Source organism: Vombatus ursinus, unplaced genomic scaffold (genome assembly GCF_900497805.2).
Source record: "Vombatus ursinus unplaced genomic scaffold, bare-nosed wombat genome assembly UNPS02014778.1, whole genome shotgun sequence".
NCBI lineage: Eukaryota > Metazoa > Chordata > Mammalia > Diprotodontia > Vombatidae > Vombatus > Vombatus ursinus.
In genome coordinates, this window is record NW_020954556.1 from 50849103 (window position 1) to 50870335 (window position 21233).

Consider the following 21233-nt stretch of genomic DNA (forward strand, 5'->3'; position numbering starts at 1 on the left):
TTTAGAACTAGAATGACACTCGATGTTATATAATCTAGCCCAGTGTTAGTTGATAAACCAAATTCACCTATCCCATGTATGAAAGCACGTCAGACCTTGAACTTAGGAAGAACTCAACAAAAATTGCATGTGTCTGGGTCTCCTGACTCTGCTGCAGTGTCACCACCTTAAATGTTCAACGTGCCTCACTTTGCAGATGTGTAATCCAAGGCCGAGTGAGTTTAAGTGACTTAGCCAAGGTCATACAGGTAGATACCAAGTAAATAAGGTCAGGATTCAGACCCATGTCTTTCACCTCTAAAGGCCTTTTCCATACAGCACACTGCACTCACTTTTAAAAACTGAACATATATTTAAACAGTTTTAATGTTTGGAAAATAATGAAGTCTAGCATGTATGTAAATGTAGCTGAATTAGCATAATCAGCATTGAGATCTTTTTTTTTAATGATAGTTTCTTTTTTTCCTCCCTACATTATTGAGTCTGCTTGTAATATGAAGAAATGGAAAAGAGAAAGTGGCCTTCCAATTGAGCTGTCTATTCTGTTGTATTTATTACCAAAAAGACTTTCTGAAATAATGGGCAGGTGTCAGTGTTGTAATTTTATGATTCTTTATTTCGAGTTTATGGTAATGGATTTGTTACGTATTTTAATTTTCTAGACACATATTCTGAAATCCTTATTAGAAGTGATTCCTGAGTTAACTGCACATCTTCAAGTCTACAGTTTCCTCATGAGAAGCTATGGTAATATACTAAAATTCACAGGGGGTATATAAGATGTTTGTTGTATATTGTTACGTACATTCAATTTTTAGTTAATGAATCAAATACCAAAACCTCAAACATCAGCCAAGTTATTCAGTTGGTTTTCAAATTTTATTTTGTGATTTGGGGTCTGTTTCCATTATTCAAAAGTTGTATGATCCCTAGAAGAAGACCACATTGGTTCCAAGGCTTTCACTGAACCTGAACCCAGTTTACTTCTCAGTACCTAGTGCCAATCCTGTCTTCATCAGGATCCTTCAGACTAGAATGTAACATGAAATGGGACAACTTGAATCAAAGCACATTTCTGCCTTTAGACTGCTCCTATGCCAAATAACCCACTATCCTGCTTCTCACTTGCCTTGCCCATCCCCTGTGAAATAAGAGCTGCCTTTCAGTTAATGAGTGCTACTCACCATTAACGCTATTCTAAAACTCAGAACTCCTTTATCTTCCTTCCTGGTGTGGAAGGAAAGCTAGTCTAGCTGATGGGACATGTCTGTGCATCTCCCTTCAGAGCTTGGTTTGGTATAGAAAACCTCTTCTGCTTGATTGTTCTTCATAAATAAGAAATTATCATATAACCTTTGAAAACCAGAAGATTAAATTCAATCTCAGTGTTGTTTACCCTTTAAAGTTTGTGGGTTTTGTTTTTGTTTTTGTTTTTTGTTCTGCCTTGTGCATACCTCTGAAAATACATTTCCTGCTGGAGCTGCTAACAAATGTCAGGGATTCCAGGTATCAAGAAGGCACCCTTGTGCCGAGGAACAGATTCTCATGCACTAGTGATGAGGAATGAATGGCTGGCTTGTTGGTATTACTTTTTTCACATTTCATCCAAATGTTTTAATGAGATAGAGAGAAGGTACTGTGTTTTCTGCTTCTCAAATTTCAGAACTCTTTGTAACCATAGTCATAGGATGATAGATTTAGAGCTAGTAGGAACCTCTGATCATATAGTTGATCCCCTGTAATGGTGCAATCTAGGTGAATGGTGAATTGTGCTATTTTTTATGAAGAAAGAGAGGAAACAGCAGATATGGTAAGCAAATTATAAAGCCAGCTCTTGGGTTTTTCGTGTTTTGAGAAGGAGATCATTGTCATGAATGATTCAGAATGGATGATTCCAAAGTCGTTCACCTTCAGTATTTGTACAATGTGTTTGTAGCCTTATATTTCAATATAAGACAGGCAGCAATTATGATCCTAGATTTGGAGGTGGAAGAGACCAAATTGAATCTCTAGTCCAAGGGTGGGGAACCTGTAGCCTCAAGGCCACATGTGGCCCTGTAGATCCTCAAGTGCGGCCCTTTGACTGGATCCAAACTTCATTTGTGAATAAATCCTCTTAATAATTAATTATTTTTATTTTATTATTAATTATTAATAATCCTGTTACTAAAAGGATTTGTTCTGTAAAACTTCAGTCCAAAGGCCGCACCCAAGGACTTAGAAGGCCACAGGTTTCCCACCCCTGCTCTAGTTGGATGCCCTCATTTGCAGATGAAAAGAAACCCGAGGCCTAGAGAAGCCACCCAGCTAGTAAGTGATAGGCAAGATTTAATGGCTGTCTTTACTGAGTCCTCATGGGGAGACAAGAAGAGGATCAGACATGGCCCACTTCTGCAAGGAGCTTATAAGCGAGTTAGAGAAAGACTGATACATGAGAAATATCAAACAGTCCAGTGCAACGAAGGATAAGTTCCCAAATTGTTTGGTATGTTATTGCAGCATTGTACCAATGCAAAGGATCAGGAGGCCAGGGAAGGCTTTGTTTGAACTTTGAAGGGGAATGACTAGGAGCTGGTGTGTGGAAGGTTGAGGGGTTATTCCAGATGATTCAAGATTTGCCCTCTTATTTCCCAAAGAGCCCAGAGTTTTGTGGGGAGGGGGATGGGTTAAGTGCCTGTAGAGCAGAAGGCCTCTTTGCAGTGAATAGAGGAAGATGAAGACAAAGCAAAACAGAGTCTCTCCTTGCAGAGAACTTGAAATTGAAGCTACTTCCTGCTTGGGTACTAGGTTATAAACCTGGCCTTCACGGCCAGGCTGCAGACACATCAGGGATCTGTGCTGTTTCTCCCTGACTGTGTAAACAGCAGCTTGTAAGTCATCATTTTGTGTTTTGTTGTCCTTGTTTGTTGGGGGGGGGGGGGCGGTATATTTAAGCACACTGTTCATTTATCCCTTTTAGGATATGAACTAAATGAACTTAAAAGAAATTAAGAGTTGGGTTTCTAAGAACTATTGAATCTTGGTGTTTCTCTTGTTCAGGCTCCCAGCCTTGACCAAGCACACATGCGGCCGTGCTTAAAGACGCGTACACTATTACTAGCTGTGTGACCTTGGGCGAATCACTTAACCCCAATTGCCTCACCAAAAAAAAAAAAAAGACATGTACACTATCTGGAGAAACAATCCATTGTAGTGTGGGTGTAGCATTGGTCTTTGGTCCATCTTTGTGCTGGGATGGTTTTTCTGTGGCAAACTTGATTTTTGAATGGGTATTTCCAGATTCCTTATAAGCCTAACCTAAGAAATTCTAGATTCACATCCTTCTACAGTGTGTGCATAAATGGATCCAAAATTGCTTTTCCTTGCACATGATGCTTGGGGAAGGAAAAAACAAACAGAAGCATGTTCAAGAAAAGAAGGCTCACTTTGATAATTTCCTTATCTTATTATAAAATATTGAAATTGAACTAGCCAGCCACTGAGGTCCTCTCCAGGGCTAGGTCTGTGATTCTGTGAAAATAGCATACGCCCCAAGTGTTTGCAGGGCATCTGCGCCTGGCTCATCGCAGAGATTTAATGAGCTGTTGTCTTTATATCCCATAGTAATGCCTTTTGTTTAAGAGTAAACATCTATGTACTCTTTGAGCCAGGGTGTGTGGCGGTGAGAGCCAGTGAGGGCTTTCATGGACGGTGTTCCCAGTGAGAACATTTCCCCGATCAGTGCAGAAAAGCCTCTGAGCCAGTCCCCCGGGCGTAGAGAGGTTGCCAAGGACCGCTGAGCTTCCGTCAGTCAGTAAGCAGTTTGTAAGTAGGGCCAAGCACCACACTGAAGAGAAAAGGCGAAGGCAGCCCCTGCCTTCAAAGTGCTTACTTTCTAATGAGAGAAACACGGTAAACATAAAGAGGCACGGTGGCTGTGATGGACTTAACAGAGTGGAAACTTCCTTAATAGCCAGGACCTCTCTCTGTCCTCTTTTCCTTTCCATGAGAGCCTTTCTCTCATGTTCCATGCGTGTAAGACTATTATTATTATACAAAAGACCTTCAGGTGTAGTATATTTGGTTTTTTCTCCGTTAGACTAACCTGTACTAAATGAAATGTGTAGTGTGTTGTGTGTTTGTGTTACATAGTAGTTTTGATTTAAACTCTTTTGAAAAATGTTAAGCATCTATTCATTTATTTGTGAAGATTTTCATAAGTTATTTTTTTAAGGACTTCAAGTTTCCTATTGATAATTTTTTTTCTTCAGGATTGGACAGAGATGTAGTTTCTGCAAGAGCCCTATATGAGGAAATGAAAGCAAAGAATATAGAAATGAACAATGTATTTCTAAAACAGTATGCTACTTTGTTGAAGGATGCTGGTGAGCCTGTCCCTTTCACCGAACCCCCTGTGAGTATTTCCTAATTAAGGAAAAATACCTCTACAGATTTATAAATGTACTGTATTAATAAAAAAAAATCAAATATTTAATTACATGAGGATTAGATCTCTGTGAAGAGCCCTCAGTGGAACTGATATTTAAGATATTGAGTGTTACAGGCACTGTATAATCATGCATTGGATTTGACTTGTGGGAGAAGAAAATCTTCTGGGGCTTATTGTGTTTAAAATACAAGATTTTTATCAGTTATGCATCTGTAGGTGTTAGTTTGTCAAATGTTCTTGGGGCAGTTATCCCTTTATTTCTACCTTAAATAGAATTTTATGTTATTTCAGTAGCCAGCCAAATAGGTTGTGTTGTTAGTAATTACTTGTTTGATTGTAAATATGAATTGTTTGATATTTTTAAAATGAGAGCAATTTCCCTAGGTGGAGGGAATGGTAGAACAGACATAAGCATCACTTCTCCTTGGGCCTAAGTGTGAGGGTGAACATCACTTTCACAATGGAAGGATACCTTCCTGATTCCCTTCATACAGCCCCAGTTGACAGGGCACCCTCCCTGTTAGCGAAAACTTAGCATCGAGAAAGAGGTAGTAGGCAAGGGACCAGTGACCAAAAAACTGCTCCCTTTTCACCTTCTCTGTTGACCAGAACAGATTGAAGTCTGAGAAAGGTATTGAATTTCAGGGAGGTTTCCCAGTATTTTCTGTACCTAGGTAGTCTTAGCTCTCTCTCTTTCTCTCTGTCTCCCTTCCCCCTGAGAGAGTGTGTGTGTATGAACACACACGAAGTGTTATATATGCAAGTACCTCATATCATTCCAACAGTAAAATTAAAAACATACTAAATAAGATTAGTATCCTTTTATTGTTTTTCCCCCCTCCACTGATTACTCTTCTTTCTCTTTCTCAAATACCTGCCTACCTACTTACCACCTAATCCTGGCACCAGTAGAAAAGACTAAGATGAGGTGGGAATGGTGGTACACTGGTACATGAATGCCTCCCTTCCCTGGCCTGACTGCCCTTATTGGGGGGCAGGAATCTCCCAAATTATCAGATTACCCTTATGATTCAGACTTAATAATTGTGCTGATCAGGCTTGGACAGTGAAAGAACAACTAAACATAGTAAGATAATAATGAAACTTAACAGTTGGTGGTAACTCATGGCCCCAAGGGTCTTAACGACTGAATTGCCAGTATCAAGCTTAGTTTTAAAGTTTAGATGTTCATCCCCTTTGGGGTTTTGTTGATTTTTTTTTTCCTTTCTCCCCTTTGCTTAACAGGAAAGCTTCAAATTCTACCTAGAGCAGTTGAAGAAAGAAGAGGTACAAGCTCCTTCATGAGGTGGTGGGATTACGCATTGCTGAGCTTTTATTAATTCTGTGATGGAAACATTGTTTTAAAATGTGTTTGTCAGGGAAAAAAATGGGAAACTAATTTTGTTTATGTACTTTTATTTACTGAATCTACCATGGGTTCAATACGTGTCAATTGTATTAATAATAAATTCAACATGTTTAACTCCATTCTTTTTCTTTATTAACTGTTTATTTCAATGAATGGTTATTACAACATTTTCTTTGAAGTTTCTCTACTCTAAAACTGAAAGATCCTGTAGTCTTCAAAAATTTGAGTATTACAACTCCCTACCTACATTTCATGAAAACATGAATTCCTTTAAATAATTAGTCCTTTCTACTATGCCCCCATCACCCTCAAAGGACAAAAAATAAATAAATAATAAAGCAAAATAAATGCTTTCATCATAAACACGCATAGTTCAGTATGGTCCACATTGGCCATGCCTGGAAAAGTACATCTCATTGCATTTTGAGATCATCCCCCCTGAGAAAGGAGACGAGGTTTCTTTCATCTTCTAAACTCATTGGGGTTGATCAGTTTCTAAAGTCTTTTAAAGTTGTTCTATAATGTGATTGTCATCATTTATGTTGTTACTCGTTCTGCTCATTTGGTAGTAGTTTGTAGACATTTTTCCAGTTTCCTGTGAATCTGTATTTTGACATTTCTTATGGCATTTTTTCTTAAGAAGAAATATCTTAAGGAAGGAAAAGGAGGGGAAGAAAATAAACATTTAGTGCCTTTTGAGTGCTAGGGGCTTTAAAAACATTACTTCATTTGCTCCTTCTAACAACCCTGCAAGGTATAGATGCTGTTATCTCCATTTTACAGCTGAGGAAACTAAGGCAGATCAGTTAAGGCAAGAATCCTTGTCTAGGATCACACATCTAGCAAGTGTTGGGGGATGGATTTGAACTGAGTCTTGCTAACTGCAGGCCAAGCACTCTATCCACCGTGCTGCCAGATGATGTCTTTCTTTGTCTGATGGCGATTGTAGGGTTTTTGGAGGATGGACCTGTGCTTTTACTGGTATTGAACACTTCTGGTATAAATACACTTTCTACTAGGAGAAATGATAGCTCAGATGCAACTTGGCGTCTTGAGAGTTGCCTCAGGCACTGATAGATTGAGTGATTTCTTTTTAGTTACACAGCTGGTATGTGTCATAAGCAGGACTTGAGCCTAAGTCTTCCTCTAAATGGTTTATGTCTCCTGGTTTTTATTCCAGAACAATATAGATCTCTCATAATTGTTCTTTGTTTCCGTTTGGGACTGAAGTAAAAAGTTTGGTCCCATGAGCCACACATGAAAATAATCATAATGATACCATATAGGGTCACACAGACCTCAAAACCAGCTGCAAACCTATGGTCCTCTAAGACTCCCTTTGATCCACAGGACACTATAGTGTTTGGTGTGCCAACAGGCATTAATAGCCTTCCTTTCCAGATGAGGAAGCTGAGGCCCAGAAGATCATGGCAGAACAAAGCTACTCTTTCCCCCCCCTCCCCCCCATGCAGGGGTTCCCAGGCAGTCCCAGCTCTCCACCATCACTCCAGGCAGGCTCCCTGTTTTGTAGTCACTCTTTATGACTGACCAATACCTACTTTTCACGTATTTCCACATAAAGGAAGAAAGAACTGTCTATATATTAACTGAATTTTAATGTTAAAAGTCTTTCCTGAGTTTAATCTCTTGACCAGTAATAGAATAAAAAACAATTCATTGTCTTTATTGTGGGAAGTTAATTGCAAAAAAGTTGAAAATGTTTTTCTCTTAGCTTACTCCTTTTAGTGATTCCCCTTTTGGGGAGCTTCTTGTCATTTTTATTCTTTTTTCCCCTGGGATTAGTAATTGTCCTCTGTTTTGGCTTCATCTGTTTATCCCAAGAATTCCGATTTGTGAAGGGGGAGAAAAGAAATGTTTTTCAGGCTCTTCATTGTGCATTAGGTAAACTTGGTACCTACAGATTGAAGGGAAGAAGAGGGGCTTTGCATTCCTCTGAGGTGGGATCGGCCAACATTCACCCATTTGGACAACAGTTGTGATTTGACTTTCTCTTTGGAGAGATGTAATCATAAAGAATTGTGGGATGGGCCAGACCCCAGAGGCAGTTCCTGGCAATGATCTGATTCATGCATATCCCCTGAGTGTCCAGTCTTTGCAGTTTTGTATCAACTTACAACGCTATAGTTTCCCCTGAAAAGTCAGTTTGTGGTTGGGGCTTTTGGGGGGGGGGGGGGCTGGGGATCAATTATAGTACTTTATATCATAGAGGTATTACATTCCCATAAATTCACCAATTGCATACTGTTAGCTAAGCTAGAATGAATTTAAATTTAAGATTCCAGAAAAATGCAAAATATCTTCACAGAGCACATCTTAAAGTATATTTTCTGAGGTAAGTTTTAGGAAAAGGCAAAAATATTCTTGTAGAAAAGCATTGTGTCAGGATAAGCTTTGAGTTAGGAAAGTGCTTTCAAAGAAATGGTGGATTCTTGTGTTGGAGCTTAAGGAGAATTTCTCACTGTTAATATTGTGAATAAATAGTGCATATCAAAAACCAAGGAGCAACTTTATTTTTGTTTTACCCATAATGGGGGAAGTATTTGCTAAGAGCCCCTTCATGTATTAACATAACCCCCAACAAAAGAATCTGAGCTTCAACAATCACTACAGGACTGATGTCTACTATGTTGTTCCTTTTCTGGTGCTTTTGATGCAAGGAGGGAAATGTATTTTAAAGACATCAAAATGCTTTCAAAGCATTCATCTCTGGGAGGAGGAAACAAAAATCCCCCAAGTTATATCTAGATGGAGAAGATGAACTTATTGAATCTTATGATTTAGTTAAAATTAGGAGGTACTATTATATATAATAATCCTGTATATCAAGAAGAATAATTAAAGTAGACATTTATACTTAAAAAGCATCCTCAATGCACTGATCATATTTATGAACATTATACCATTGGTTGGAGCAAGTAACCCATCCTTGGGTAGAGATGAGTGGGTTCAGGATATCATTTGTATCACTATCCAAAACAAAGGCCCTAACAGATGGTTTGCAGCCCAAAAGAATTAAGTTGTTTTTCCTGGGATTTTTCAAGGCCTAGCTTCTATTGCAAGAGTGACTAGGGTTAGAGACCATACTATAATTTATGCCGGGTCGTAACATACTCCCTGAATCTATGTACCCTAAAAGGTTTTATACACAATTACACCTATACCAGGTGACTTCCAGTGTCCTGACAAGCAGTGTATTATAAAGGGATTCTGTTCAGTTTAATCCAATAACTTAATGGGAATCACCAGGCAGTAGGGGTTGGTTTGGCTGGTTAATGCAAAAATAACTCATGAAAGACTACTATGGAAGGGTTGTGAGCATTATCTATGAAGCATTATCTGGCCCTAGTGATGAAATCACTCAGCTTTCGAACACTTGATTTGTTCTGGTGGTTAAGGCAGTCACCAAGTTTCATAACCTAGATTCTTATATGTTAAATGAACTCTTAGAAAATGGAAGTGTGCAATCTTCAGTTACACTCTACTATTCAAGCCTACAATAGGCATGCATGGCAGTTGGACCCTCTCACACGTCTGATTACAGTTTTCATATTTATATATTGGTGTCTTTCTGACAGACCAATAATCCCATAAATTCAGCAAGTGAAAACAACATCCCAAAGTGTATGTTGAACTGGTAGCTGCAGGGGGTATGAAAATTATGGTAATTTTTAGCTTCTCTATTGTTAGTCATGCACATGAGCGTTTCCAATAGAAATGTATCATGCTTTCAGCACTGAGCATATTACAAAGCCCACATAATGCAGTCCTGGTACAAATATACGAAATGGTTGCATTATCAAACACAATATAGTCACTTAGCCTTTTTTTTTTTTGACGGAGGAAAGGAATAACCTGATTTGAAGAGAGCTACAGTATTTGACCAAATCAAGCCATTCCATAAGTACAATGTGTATCGGCCTTTCCCAGTAGGAAGCCATCCTCAGAAGGAGGCAGTAAACCTCCTTTTAGCCGCATGTTTGGCAAACCAGAGAATTAGTCATTGTGTTGTTCGTTGGGGTTGTGTGATAGTGCACTGAGGGTCACATCCAACACCCCCCACATCCTTTCAAGGACTGTTCTATTCTCCTGTAAGTTGTATTTCTGTTTCTCCCTGTCTTATGTTCCTAATCTTGGGTTTATGTTCACTTATCATTTCCCATAATTGAAAATGTTGCTGCTATCTCTGGGCCTCGGTTTCCTCTTCTGAAAAGTGGAGAGTCCTGGCTAGATGACTTTTAAGAGCCCTTTCAGCTTTGAATCAATGTATTGTCTATAAGGTTGCTAATTGGGATTTAAAACCAGCCTACTACACTGCAGGCCTGGCTGAATGGCCTCCTGCCTTCTAGAGGAAGACTAATGCAGCTAGCTAGGAGGGAATAATAAGAGCTCGTACTTCTAGAGCACTTTAAGATTTATAAAGCGATTTCTCCACAATATTCCTGAAAATGGAGTAGCATAAAATTGGACTCTGCTTCTCCTCCCCCCTCCCATTTACAGATGAGGGAGCTGGTGTGTGTGCGGGGGGGTGTGCGTGTGCGCACGCACGCGCGCACCTACTCACTGTATATAACTTGCCAGCCAGAGAATAGCAGAGCCAGGGGGCAATTGGAAGCCAGGATCACGAACCTTATTGTGCAATACAAACCCAATTTAAAATGTATTCCTAGTACGAGCTGTACTTGCTTAATGGGGGAACCAACAAAAATAAATGATTTTGTAGTTTCAGCAAGAGTCTCTTAAAAACAGCTTTGTGAAATAGGGAAAAGGTACAGTTTTGCAACTTGATGGCATTCATACAAAATGAACTAAAACATAAATGGCCTTGTACAGAAAAGCTGAGCAGTGTTAGCACCAGCAGCCTTTAACGGAATTGATTTTTTTTTAATATTTCAACCTACCACTTAAATATTATTGCTTTAATTAATAGTTGTTAACACTGGGAACTGTTGTTCTTTGGTTCTCTGGTAAAAATGAAAGTGCGTTCATTGTCTCAGAGCACTGGGTTTGGTGCATGTCTGCTATTTGCACACCAGGGCTGACTCTGGCTGGATGCGGATGCTTTCTGATTCTGGCGGACAGGGGCAGTCATTTCGTCTCTGTTTGGCTTGTTTACATAGGCTACACATGCTCACGTAGTCAGACACTGTTTGTGAGAAGGTTCAAAATGTTTATCTCAGCAACAAAAGATGGCTGCTTTATTGTCTGGTTGACCCGGTACAGCATCCTTTTAGACTTACTGATGCATAGGTAGCAAGTCGCCTCTCCAGGTCACACTTGATAGCTCACGAAATGCTGGCTATGATTTTGCCATACTGCCCGTTTTTCTCAGTCAGATTTTGCTGACAGCTTAGGCCCAGGAAAGTCAAGCTCTAAACAAAAAAAAAAAAATAGAGCTCTAAGCTGCTGCTATCAGAATGACTAATTCAAGACCCAATGGAACATCAGCACCAGGTTCCGTGGTAACGTGTGTTAGGTAAATTTAAGTATGTTTTAAATACCATTGCTGCTACTACCAAAATCATGGCAGCCGTTAGAAAAAGTATAAGGAAAAAGAACAGCGTGGAGTTAGTGCCCAGACACTGGTAGCATCCTTAAGGAAGGCAGGAGATTGTCTTGGAGGTACAGTGCAGGAAGGACATAGAAAACTGCTATCTCTGGGCCTCGAGCCAGACCTGGAGCACCAGCACCTACCTGCTCATGATGGTCACTGACAAAACCGACCTTGGGCATATTTTTTTTTCATTTTTAGGCAATTGGGGTTAAGTGACTTGCCCAGGGTCACACAACTAGTAAGTGGTCAAGTGTTTGGTCTGAGGCCAGATTTGAACTCAGGTCCTCCTGACTTCAGGGCCGGTGCTCTATCCACTGTGCCACCTACCTGCCCCCCATTTTTTTTTTTAGGCAGTTGAGGTTAAGTGACTTGCCTAGGGTCACACAGCTAGTGTCATGTGTTTGGTCTGAAACCAGATTTGAACTCAGGTCCTCCTGACTTCAGAGCTGGTGCTCTATCCACTGTGCCATCGAGCTGCCCAGGGCATATTTTTTTCACAGCTTCAGTTTTTTCATTTGGAAAATGTGGGAATTACACTAGATAGTCTAAGATCCCTTCCAGCTCTGACATTCTGTGATTCTAAGAGGGCACAGACTTGGGAAAGTGATTTTCCACCCCCACCCCATACACACCTGCAGATTAACTTTGCAGGGTGTGGTAAGAATTCAGTTTGAAGATATGTCTTAGGAAATTTGCACTAGGCACACCCACCAGTTCATGCTTCCATATTCAGCAAAGTGGGAACCAAGTGGGACATTTTCACGTGACTACCCTTTTCTGTGTGTAATCCCTTTATATACTGCTTATAAATTGCTCACTTGATCACAACCACCCTGGTTGGTAGGTACTATTAAAATCCCCATTTTATAGATGCCAAGGCAAACTGAGGCTGGATTTGAATTCAGGTCTTGCTTATTCCAAGCCTAGAACTCCATCCTTCACTGGACCACTTAGCTGCCTACATACTTGTTTGTGTTCAGGGACTTCATATTTATCTGGCATTGTTGGGGAATAAGGTGTTCCACATAAGTAAAATGGAATTGCCCATGGCAGGGGTGGGGGAATCCTACAATGTATTATAGGATCACAGATATTTAGAAATGGACATAGATCAGAATCTACCTCCTCATTTGTAAACATGCCCAGAGTGGGAAGGGACTTGCCCAAGGGCAAACCCAAAGTAGCAGAATCAGGATTTGAACCCATATTCTTTGATTCCAAAGCCAGCACTCTTCGTTTGTAAGCTCTAACCCAAAGCCCTTATACAGGACTTGGTGGCATGGGCTTAGCTGCCACCTTTGCTATATACATATTCTTTTACCTACATCCTTCAGTTAAATCACTGGGAGACTATTACCCCTCTCAGGTCACAGCTTTTCAGCGATACGTTTTGTAAGATTTTCTTTAACCTGAAGATTATTTCTAGGGGGAAAACCCTACGTATGCATAATATCTTTTTTTCTAGGTTTCCACTTGACCCTATCTTATGTGTCAAAATAATAGGAGGAACCTATGCAGATGTAATTTGTCCATGTCTTGTACCTATATAAATACATGGGCCCAGAGGAAAATAAAGCTAATTTTGTAAGCTCCATCAAACAGACACATTGATGCTCTAATAAACAGCAGGATATCAGTCCAAAGACTTGAAATTGACTTTCAACTGTCTTTATTCTGCTGCCATCCTGTGGCTTGCAAGTACCACTGCATCATCTGATGATCTGGAGGATGAGGATCAGTGCTTTGGATGGATGAGTCTCTTGACTGCTCTGCATCCAGTAGGAATCTTTACGAAAAGACTTCTCAGTGGAGAGAAGAGTTAGTGGCATAACTCAAGTCTACACCATAACCTGCAGCACATTCCAGGCATTCAACCTTTTATCACCAATCTTGGCTTGATTTCTGCTTGATAAACCGTAAGGACAAATAGTAGAAGACAATGAAGACGATACTAATGCCAGTAATTACAGCATAGCTAGCATACAATGGGTGTGAATTCAGATCCAGAGCATCAACTATCTGTGGTTAAAAACAGAAATGTTATTGCAATCATCTTTCTTTTTAAAGCAAAACCATTTTTTTCACTTTGTTTTTAAAAGAAATTAAAATACTGTGTATCACTCACACGTTCTCCTTTTATTGGGATGGTAATGTTTCCAACCTGCATCATGTAAGTGAGTCCATTAAATTGAATCTGCATTAATCCTTCATAACACCAACGGAGACAGGATGCTTTGGAAATCCAAGCTGGTACTGAGAATGAAAAATAAATGATTAGACTTGAAATGCACTTCCCTAGAGATTTTTAAGGCCAGAACAAAATCCCACCAGGAAAGTAGATCAATAAACACTTTGTGGGTTCCCCCCACTGGTCAAATTAGTCATTTTGGTGGCAGTGAGAAAACTGAGTGAAGAAACGTGGGAAAGCCCTCTTGGTGCAAGTGGGAAAATCCATCAATACTTGTTCCTTAAAGCAGAACCTGTAAAAGTGGCAAACTCATGATTTCATCTAGAGCTGGAAGGAACCACAGAAATCATGAGGAACCTGAGACCAGAGAAGTTTGTCATTGCCTGAGATTCCACAGGCAGTGAGTGGCCGAACAATTGGAGTATGAGTCCTCATAGGCTCCCTATGTCCTCCCACACAGTGATGGAAAACGATCCCCATTTGTTTGGATTACAATCCATACTACCAGCCTGGGGATCAAAGTACAAGGTAGTTCGAAGTCCCTCTGTTTTGAGAGGGGAGACCATGGTTGCTGCCTTACCTGTCCATAGGTTGTCTAGGCTTATTATGAAGCCCCCTGCTAGGTAAAAAGAGTTGAACAGAGCATTGACCATGAAGTAGGACAGGTGGAGAGTTGGCAGTGAGGTCGCGCACCACAGCGCCATGGTACGATTGCAGTAGACCACAAGCCACATCAGCAAGAAGCTCAGCATGAAGTGTTCTGGCTCCGGCCGCAGGTTTGCTAGCCAATAGATCGGAATCCCATAAATGACCACATAAGTACAGTGCTCTGGAATCTCTCCTAAAACCTGATAAGAGAAAGGACTGTGGGTTTAAAACAGTGTGGATCCTCTTGGTCTTTAGGGAGGAAAAAAAAAAAAATTAGAGGAAACAATTCACCAGGATTTACAAGAGTAAAATAGGCTCGTTCTTACATCGTTTTATAGTATGAGATTCTGAGCCATAAAGTGAAGAGGCTTCCTGTTCACTCTCAAAACCTGTAGCTATCCAAACTTTACCAATTTGGACATTTCCTAGCTAGTTGACCCTAGGCAAGTCACAAACCTCTTTTGCCTCAGTTTCCTCAACTGTAAATGGGGGATAATAATAGCACCCACCTCATAGGATAGGTGTGAGGATCAAATGAGATATTTCTAATAGCACTTATCACAATGTGGTATACAGTAGGTTTTATATAAATGCTTATTCCTTTCCCTTTCTTTCCTTTCCATTTGTGATCCTTCAACCTTTCCTTGGAAGATCCCTCCACTGCTCCTTTTAGCCCCGCCTCTGGTCATTTACTCCCGGAATTTCTGTTTTAAGGAAGCACCCCGGCCAGTTGTGTTCACTTCCCCCTCTCCAGCCTCTGCTCCTAACTCCCCAGACATCTTTTTCCAACTCATCTCCAAAGAGGTGGTCTTCCTCTTGCTCTTCAGCTTCTTTCATTGGTTGTCTTCCACTATTAAAACGTATGCTCCTTGAAAGGGCAGGAGCTGTCTGTCTTTCTGTTTGTATTTGTGCTCCCAACACTTAACACAGGGCCCAGCACGGAATGAGCAAATACTTTTTCACTTGTTGACTTAGAGCCTGGGCTAAAATTCATCTTTGCCCCCTCGAATGTAAGCTCCTTGAAGGACAGGGGCTGTGTTTTTTGTTTTCTTTGTATCCCTACCAGCTCATCAACACCTGGTGCCATAGTAAATGGCTTGTGGAATTGAGTGAACGTTGCCTCTAAGTAAATGAATTAGTAAAAGGTCGAGTGGGAAGTCTGCATTTCAAGCATTTTAAAAAGCATTTCCTTTTATATATACACATGTAGTATGATTGCAGTGTCAGCCAGAGGCCAGTATGGCCCTGTTCATAGCTTTTCAAAATCGGATTGCACATTTTTCTTATCCATCTAAATGACATTTCTGCCAGGTCACACGGGTAACCCATTTCCAGTAAAACCAATTCATCAAGCATCTGCTATGCTTGTAGTTTCTCTCACAATTCAATTCAATCCAATGAGCATTCCAACACCATTCTCTGTCAGGCACTGTGCAAAAGAAAGTCTGCCTTCAGAGCTTATGCTCTACTGGGAGAATAGAATGATACAAATGAAAATGATAAAAACAATATTAATTAGAAAAAAAAAGTCTTCTAGTTTAGGCAGGTCTTCTCCCTTCTCCTTACCCTTCAGTCAGTTCAAGTTAAGAAAGTTTTACTATATAGCCTTTAAAAAAAAAAAAGAAAAGAAAAGAAACGCCCCACTCTGCAAAGACTCCTTTTTTGGGCCATCCTTTCTGTAGCTGCTGAAAATTCAATTCCAGGAGGATACAAGGTCCTTGATGACAGGAGCTGTTTCATTTCTGTCTTTGTATCCCCAGTACTTAGCACAACACCTTACTCATAGTAGATCTTTGGATGCTTGCTGGATTTAATTGAATTGTGAGAGACAATACTTCTCCAAAGTGTACAATAGGTTATAATATATTCTTTTTGCTATTTGGTTCCATGTATTTTTGTCCTAATAACATTAATATAATTTCTATATAATTTAATATTGAGGCAACTAAGTGGTACCAGGCCTAGAATCAGGAAGAGTCCTAAATTCAATTCTGGCCTCAGATACTAGTTGTGTGACCCTGGGCAAGTCACTTAACCATGTTTGCCTCAGTTTCCCCATCCGCAAAATGAGCTAGAGAAGGAAATGACAAACCACTCTAGTATCGTTGCCAAGAAAACCCCAAATGTGAGACACAACTGAAACAACTGAAAAACACAACAATATGATCCAGGCATTAATCCAGCCCACTTCATATGCAGGCGGACACACCTATATGCCTAGAAATGGGTTACCTTAGCAAAGAAATATGGACCAGCAGAATACATTCCATCTTCAAGTTCATTATAAAGCATTGCCCTTTCAGAGTGACCTAAAGGAAGAAGAAAAATGAAGTACATATAGAATGAAGTGTTCAAAGTTACTAATATTTATTGGTGTCTCCGGAAATAACCTTTAATACAACTAAAATAGGATCCACTCTGACTACTAAATCTCCAACTTCCTTCAAATCCCATCTAAAATCCCATCTTTTATTAGAAGCTTTCCCTGACCCCCTCCTAATTCCTGTGCCTTTCCTCTGTTAATTATTTCCTATTTATCCTGTATAGAACTTGTTATGTATGTATTTGTTTCCATGTTGTCTCCCTCATTAGAATGTAAACTCCATGAGGGCAGGGACTGTCTTTTGGCTCTTTTTGTATCCCTAGCGCTTAGCACAGTGCCTGGCACATAGTAGGTGCTTAATAAATTTCACTGATTGCTGTATACATATTATATTCATTTTATAATGTGTATAAGATATATATGTATATATACATTGTGTTTAATCTATAATGTGTGTGTATATATATGCATGTTGTATATATATATGTTCTAGAATATATATGGATACATTATACATCATATATATACATATAATGTTATCTTCCCCACAGAATGTATATATGTGTTGTATATTATCCCCAAAGAATGTCCATATAATATATGATATATAATGTATATCACATACACATATACACACAGAATGTAAGCTCTTGGAAGCTTAGGAAGGATTAATTGTTCCTTTCCTTTGTATCTCCAACACTGTCCATCACAAAGTAGATGTTTAATAAATATTTTCAATTGATTGATTTTCCAAATAAAGAAACTGAGGTCTATGGCAGGGAAGTCAATACTTTGCTCCATTTCACACATCTGTTTATTCAGAATCATTCGAGCATCCAAGTTTCCTGACTTTCTGCTGCATTACCCTGTATATATAGCTAACAGTTATTTTGGTGGCCTTGAGCCAAATTGTGTTTGTTTATGGAATGGAGAGCTCACTGTGTAAGGGGCTGATCTAGCCAAACTAGCCAGGTGACTGCTCCCTGAACAGAATAACTCCCATCTCTGAGGTTTTGCCCAACCCCTGCAGGCCTCTAGCTGCCCCTCTGGGCTCTGAGCCTGCCTCGCCTTAACTCTTACAATTTATCACTTCTTTCATGGCCCAGCTCCCCTGCCTCCTCTCCCCAAAGCCTTTCCTTGTCCCTGTCAGTCCTTTTTCCCTTCTCAGATGATCAGTCTTAACCTGTTATATCTCCCAAATAGAATGTGAGTTGCTTTAAGGAAGAAACTATTTCTGGTTTGGTCTTTGTAAACCCTATCACTCAGCACAGTGCCCTGCGTACGGTGAGTACTTAATGGATGGTGGAATTGATTTGAACACTCATCTATTGTGTAATGACCAGGAGAGGCTTTTGACCAGGGAAATGTCCAATCCAATTGGGGAAAAACTAAGTTACAGACTTTTTAAAAAATGCAACTCATTTACCTTTTGAGTATAACCCTTATTTTGAGCATAAAACAATGACTTCTCTGTTTGACTTTTAAAGCCCTTCACAACTCATCCCCAACTTAACTTTCAAGTTAGTAAGTATTGCCCAGAAAATGCCCAAGTCCTAGTAAAATGTAAGCTCCATGTGGTTAGGGACTGTTTTTTTCTTCTTTGTACACAGTACATTGCACATAGTAGCTGTTTCAGAATTAAATTAAAAGCCTGCTTCAAGGAAAGAAGTTATTGTAGGCTATTTATGCCCCTTGTAATTGCTATTCAGTTACTTAGTGAACCTCATCTTTCTTTATAAGTCCAAGAAAGGTATACTTCTAGCCAGCCCAGTCCAAAGTGTCACAGATACTGAACCCAGTAAATTCCAAATGAATGACATTTTCCCATCTTTGAGCTATTTTCAGGATTTAGCGATAGTCAGAACTAACATGGCACTTACATTTTGCAACAACATGCAGAATCACTGGGAAGGGAACCAGAGACCCAATCAGGAACAGGAGGGCAGCCATGTCCATAAAGGAGCGCTGGATTTCTCCATGGCCATAATACAGAAATGCAATTATCATGGACATCAGAAGGGCCTCTAACCCATTGATCAGCAACGTTGGCAGGTCCCTGAAGTCATTGGAAATCTGTCGGCTTAAGAAGCATGACACCAAATTAGCAGCAGCCGGGAGTGATCACCTTCCCCCCAGTGACCTGACAGAGAGCATCCTGCCTCTCATGTGCTGATCAGGGGTTGTTTTGTGTTATTATAGTTATTTATCTTAAGTTAGCAAGCATTTATTAAGCACCTACTATATGCAACACACGCTTCTAGGCACTGCGGATATAAAGACAAAATAGTCACGCCTCCAATGAGCTTGCATTCTGACGGGGGGGAATGCAGCATGTATCTTAGTTCCTTTCTAGACCGGAAGCTCCAAGAGAGCAGGTATTACATGTAATTATTATCTAAGATTAATACCTCTCCCATAGCTCAGGACAGTGCTCTGCACACAGTAGTTCCTTAATGAATATTTGTTGAGTTGAAATGAATTACTTTCAGGAGAACTCCACTTTCTTCAGAAACACAAGCTAGATGGGCCTACTGTTGTTCAGTGTGGGACCACAATTATCTACCGCTAGAACTCACCTCTGGGCACAGTGCCTGGCACATACAGGTGCTTAAAAATTGTTTATTGACTGGCTACCATCAAAATGCTTAAATGCAGTTTTCCTCTTAAAATGAACTTCAGAGGTCTTTGAATTACCGAATTAGAATGATGAACTGTTGCATTGATCCTGGTAGCTGGTGGTAAGAAGGTGATGATGAGTTAATGGTCTTTTCTGAAATGATGTGAGACCTGTCAGAAAGCAGAGAGCAGGGCCAGGGTCTTTGTTTCCAGCAACTGCCTCCAACAAGAAAGTCAGGGGCCCTTCTCTGCCAGACGCTCGCCTTACCATGTTTCCTCCGACACATTCAGCACACTTTCCCCTTCGGCAGCTCTCCACAAGAAGTCATCAAAGTCTTGAACCTTCTCCAGAAACAAGGCAGCGAGGGACTTGACCTTCTCTCTGGTGGCCATCTCTCGTTGCCTATCCTTTCTGTCAATGCTGATCAAATCCACTGTAAGAAATGTGGCTATCATGGCCTACAGGCTAAAGAGTCAACAGATATCAAGTCTACACACACACACACACACACACACACACACACACACACACACAGAGAGTTAGACCCCAACACCGGCCCTGGAGTCAGGAGGACTTAACTTCAAATCCAGCCTCAGACACCTGCTAGCTGTGTGACCCTGGGAAAGTCACTTAATCCCAACTGCCTCAAAAAAATAAAAATAAAAGAGACCCTCAAATGAACTGGTTACGATAGTTATATTTGTGTTGTCTGTGTAGATAAGGAGCTAACAACCAGCAGGGTGTGGTGGAAAGACAACTGGGCATTGTCAGAGGCAAGACTCTAACTCACATCCTTCTGACTCCAAGTCATGAGCTCTATGCCCTGTGCCTGATAATAGCATTGCCTTTTTCTAAGAGTTATGAGAAATGTTTTTCTAAATCTTGAAACACTATATGTGACTTAAAATAATATCTGACATTTATATAATACTTTATGTTTTGGAGGAAATCGGGGTTAAGTGACTTGCCCAGGATCACACAGCTAGTAAGTGTCTGAGGCCAGATTTGAACTCAGTCCTCCTGACTCCTGGGCTGGTGCTCTATCCATTGTGCCATTTAGCTGTCTCTTATGTAAACTTTAAAGTTCATAAAGTGTTTTACATCAATTATCTCATTTAATCTTCATTAACAGCCATGTGAGGTAGGTGCTGTTTTTATTCCCATTTTATTGACAAGGAAACTGAGGTCAATAGCGGTTAAGTGACTTGCCTAGAGTAATACAGCTAGAGTCAGAGGCAAGATTTGAACCCAAGGCCTCCTGACTCAAGATATATTAGACCACATTGCCTTTATTATCATTAATAATAAACCATTTTGAAGATAGGGAGTATGGAGAAGTTGATTTATTCAAAATAATGAAGTCAATAAGCAACTTTGTGGATAAAACCTAGATGTCTTATTACCTTCTTGATATATAATACTACTACCATTATATTATTATATAATAGATTATATGTCAATATTGTATATTACATAATATATAGAATGTGTTAATATTATATATTATAATATTATATACATATAAGAACAATAAATTGCTTCTATGTAGCATCAGTTGACCTTCACAACAACCCTGTGAGGAAGGTATTATTATTTTCCCCATTTTACAGATGAGAAAACCAAGGCTGAGAACAGTGAAGTGATTTGCCCATGGTGGGTCATATAGTTAGTAAGGGTCTGAGGCAGGATTTGAACTCAGGTCTTCCTGACGCCAAGGAACTATTCCTCCGCCAAACTATTCCTCTCTCCTAGCTTTCCTCGTATTGTAGAACCCAACTCAGTACCCCTTCCTCTCCCAAATCCCTGCTCCTACTCCAAGTAGCTCTATGATAGGCACGTACTCAGTCCTTGAATTCAATCAATCCATCAACAAGCATTAATTAAGGACTGACTTTGTGCCAGACACTCTGCTAGGTCCTGGGGACATAAATACAGAGAATGAACCGATCCCTACTGGAAAGCAGCTTTCATTCTAATGAGGAAGACATATACATATGTAAATATATAAAGCATAAAGAAAATTAATACAAATGTATGTATAGTCTTTAAATAAAAGGTAGCAAGAGAGGGAGGGAAGGCACTAGCTA

General features: G+C 40.0%; 2 protein-coding genes across 3 annotated transcripts in view; one reads left to right on the forward strand and one right to left on the reverse strand.

The window, feature by feature from the left end:
- Positions 1-5917, forward strand: part of LRPPRC (leucine rich pentatricopeptide repeat containing) — a 115485-nt gene extending 109568 nt beyond the window's left edge. For both annotated transcript variants that reach the window (XM_027865255.1, XM_027865256.1), the window contains exons 36-38: positions 663-747; positions 4251-4393; positions 5675-5917. In XM_027865255.1, coding sequence (XP_027721056.1) covers positions 663-747; positions 4251-4393; positions 5675-5734 — 288 coding nt within the window. In that variant the 3' untranslated portion in view covers positions 5735-5917. The remainder of the gene's footprint in view (positions 1-662; positions 748-4250; positions 4394-5674) is intronic.
- A 7153-nt stretch (positions 5918-13070) lies between these two features.
- The window catches only part of ABCG8 (ATP binding cassette subfamily G member 8), a 41218-nt gene continuing 33055 nt past the window's right edge, over positions 13071-21233 (reverse strand). Inside the window, exons 9-15 of the mRNA XM_027865016.1 lie at positions 19414-19579; positions 19224-19316; positions 18410-18609; positions 16439-16515; positions 14139-14406; positions 13496-13623; positions 13071-13389 (exon numbers count right to left, since the gene is read on the reverse strand). Coding sequence (XP_027720817.1) covers positions 13252-13389; positions 13496-13623; positions 14139-14406; positions 16439-16515; positions 18410-18609; positions 19224-19316; positions 19414-19579 — 1070 coding nt within the window. The 3' untranslated portion in view covers positions 13071-13251. The remainder of the gene's footprint in view (positions 13390-13495; positions 13624-14138; positions 14407-16438; positions 16516-18409; positions 18610-19223; positions 19317-19413; positions 19580-21233) is intronic.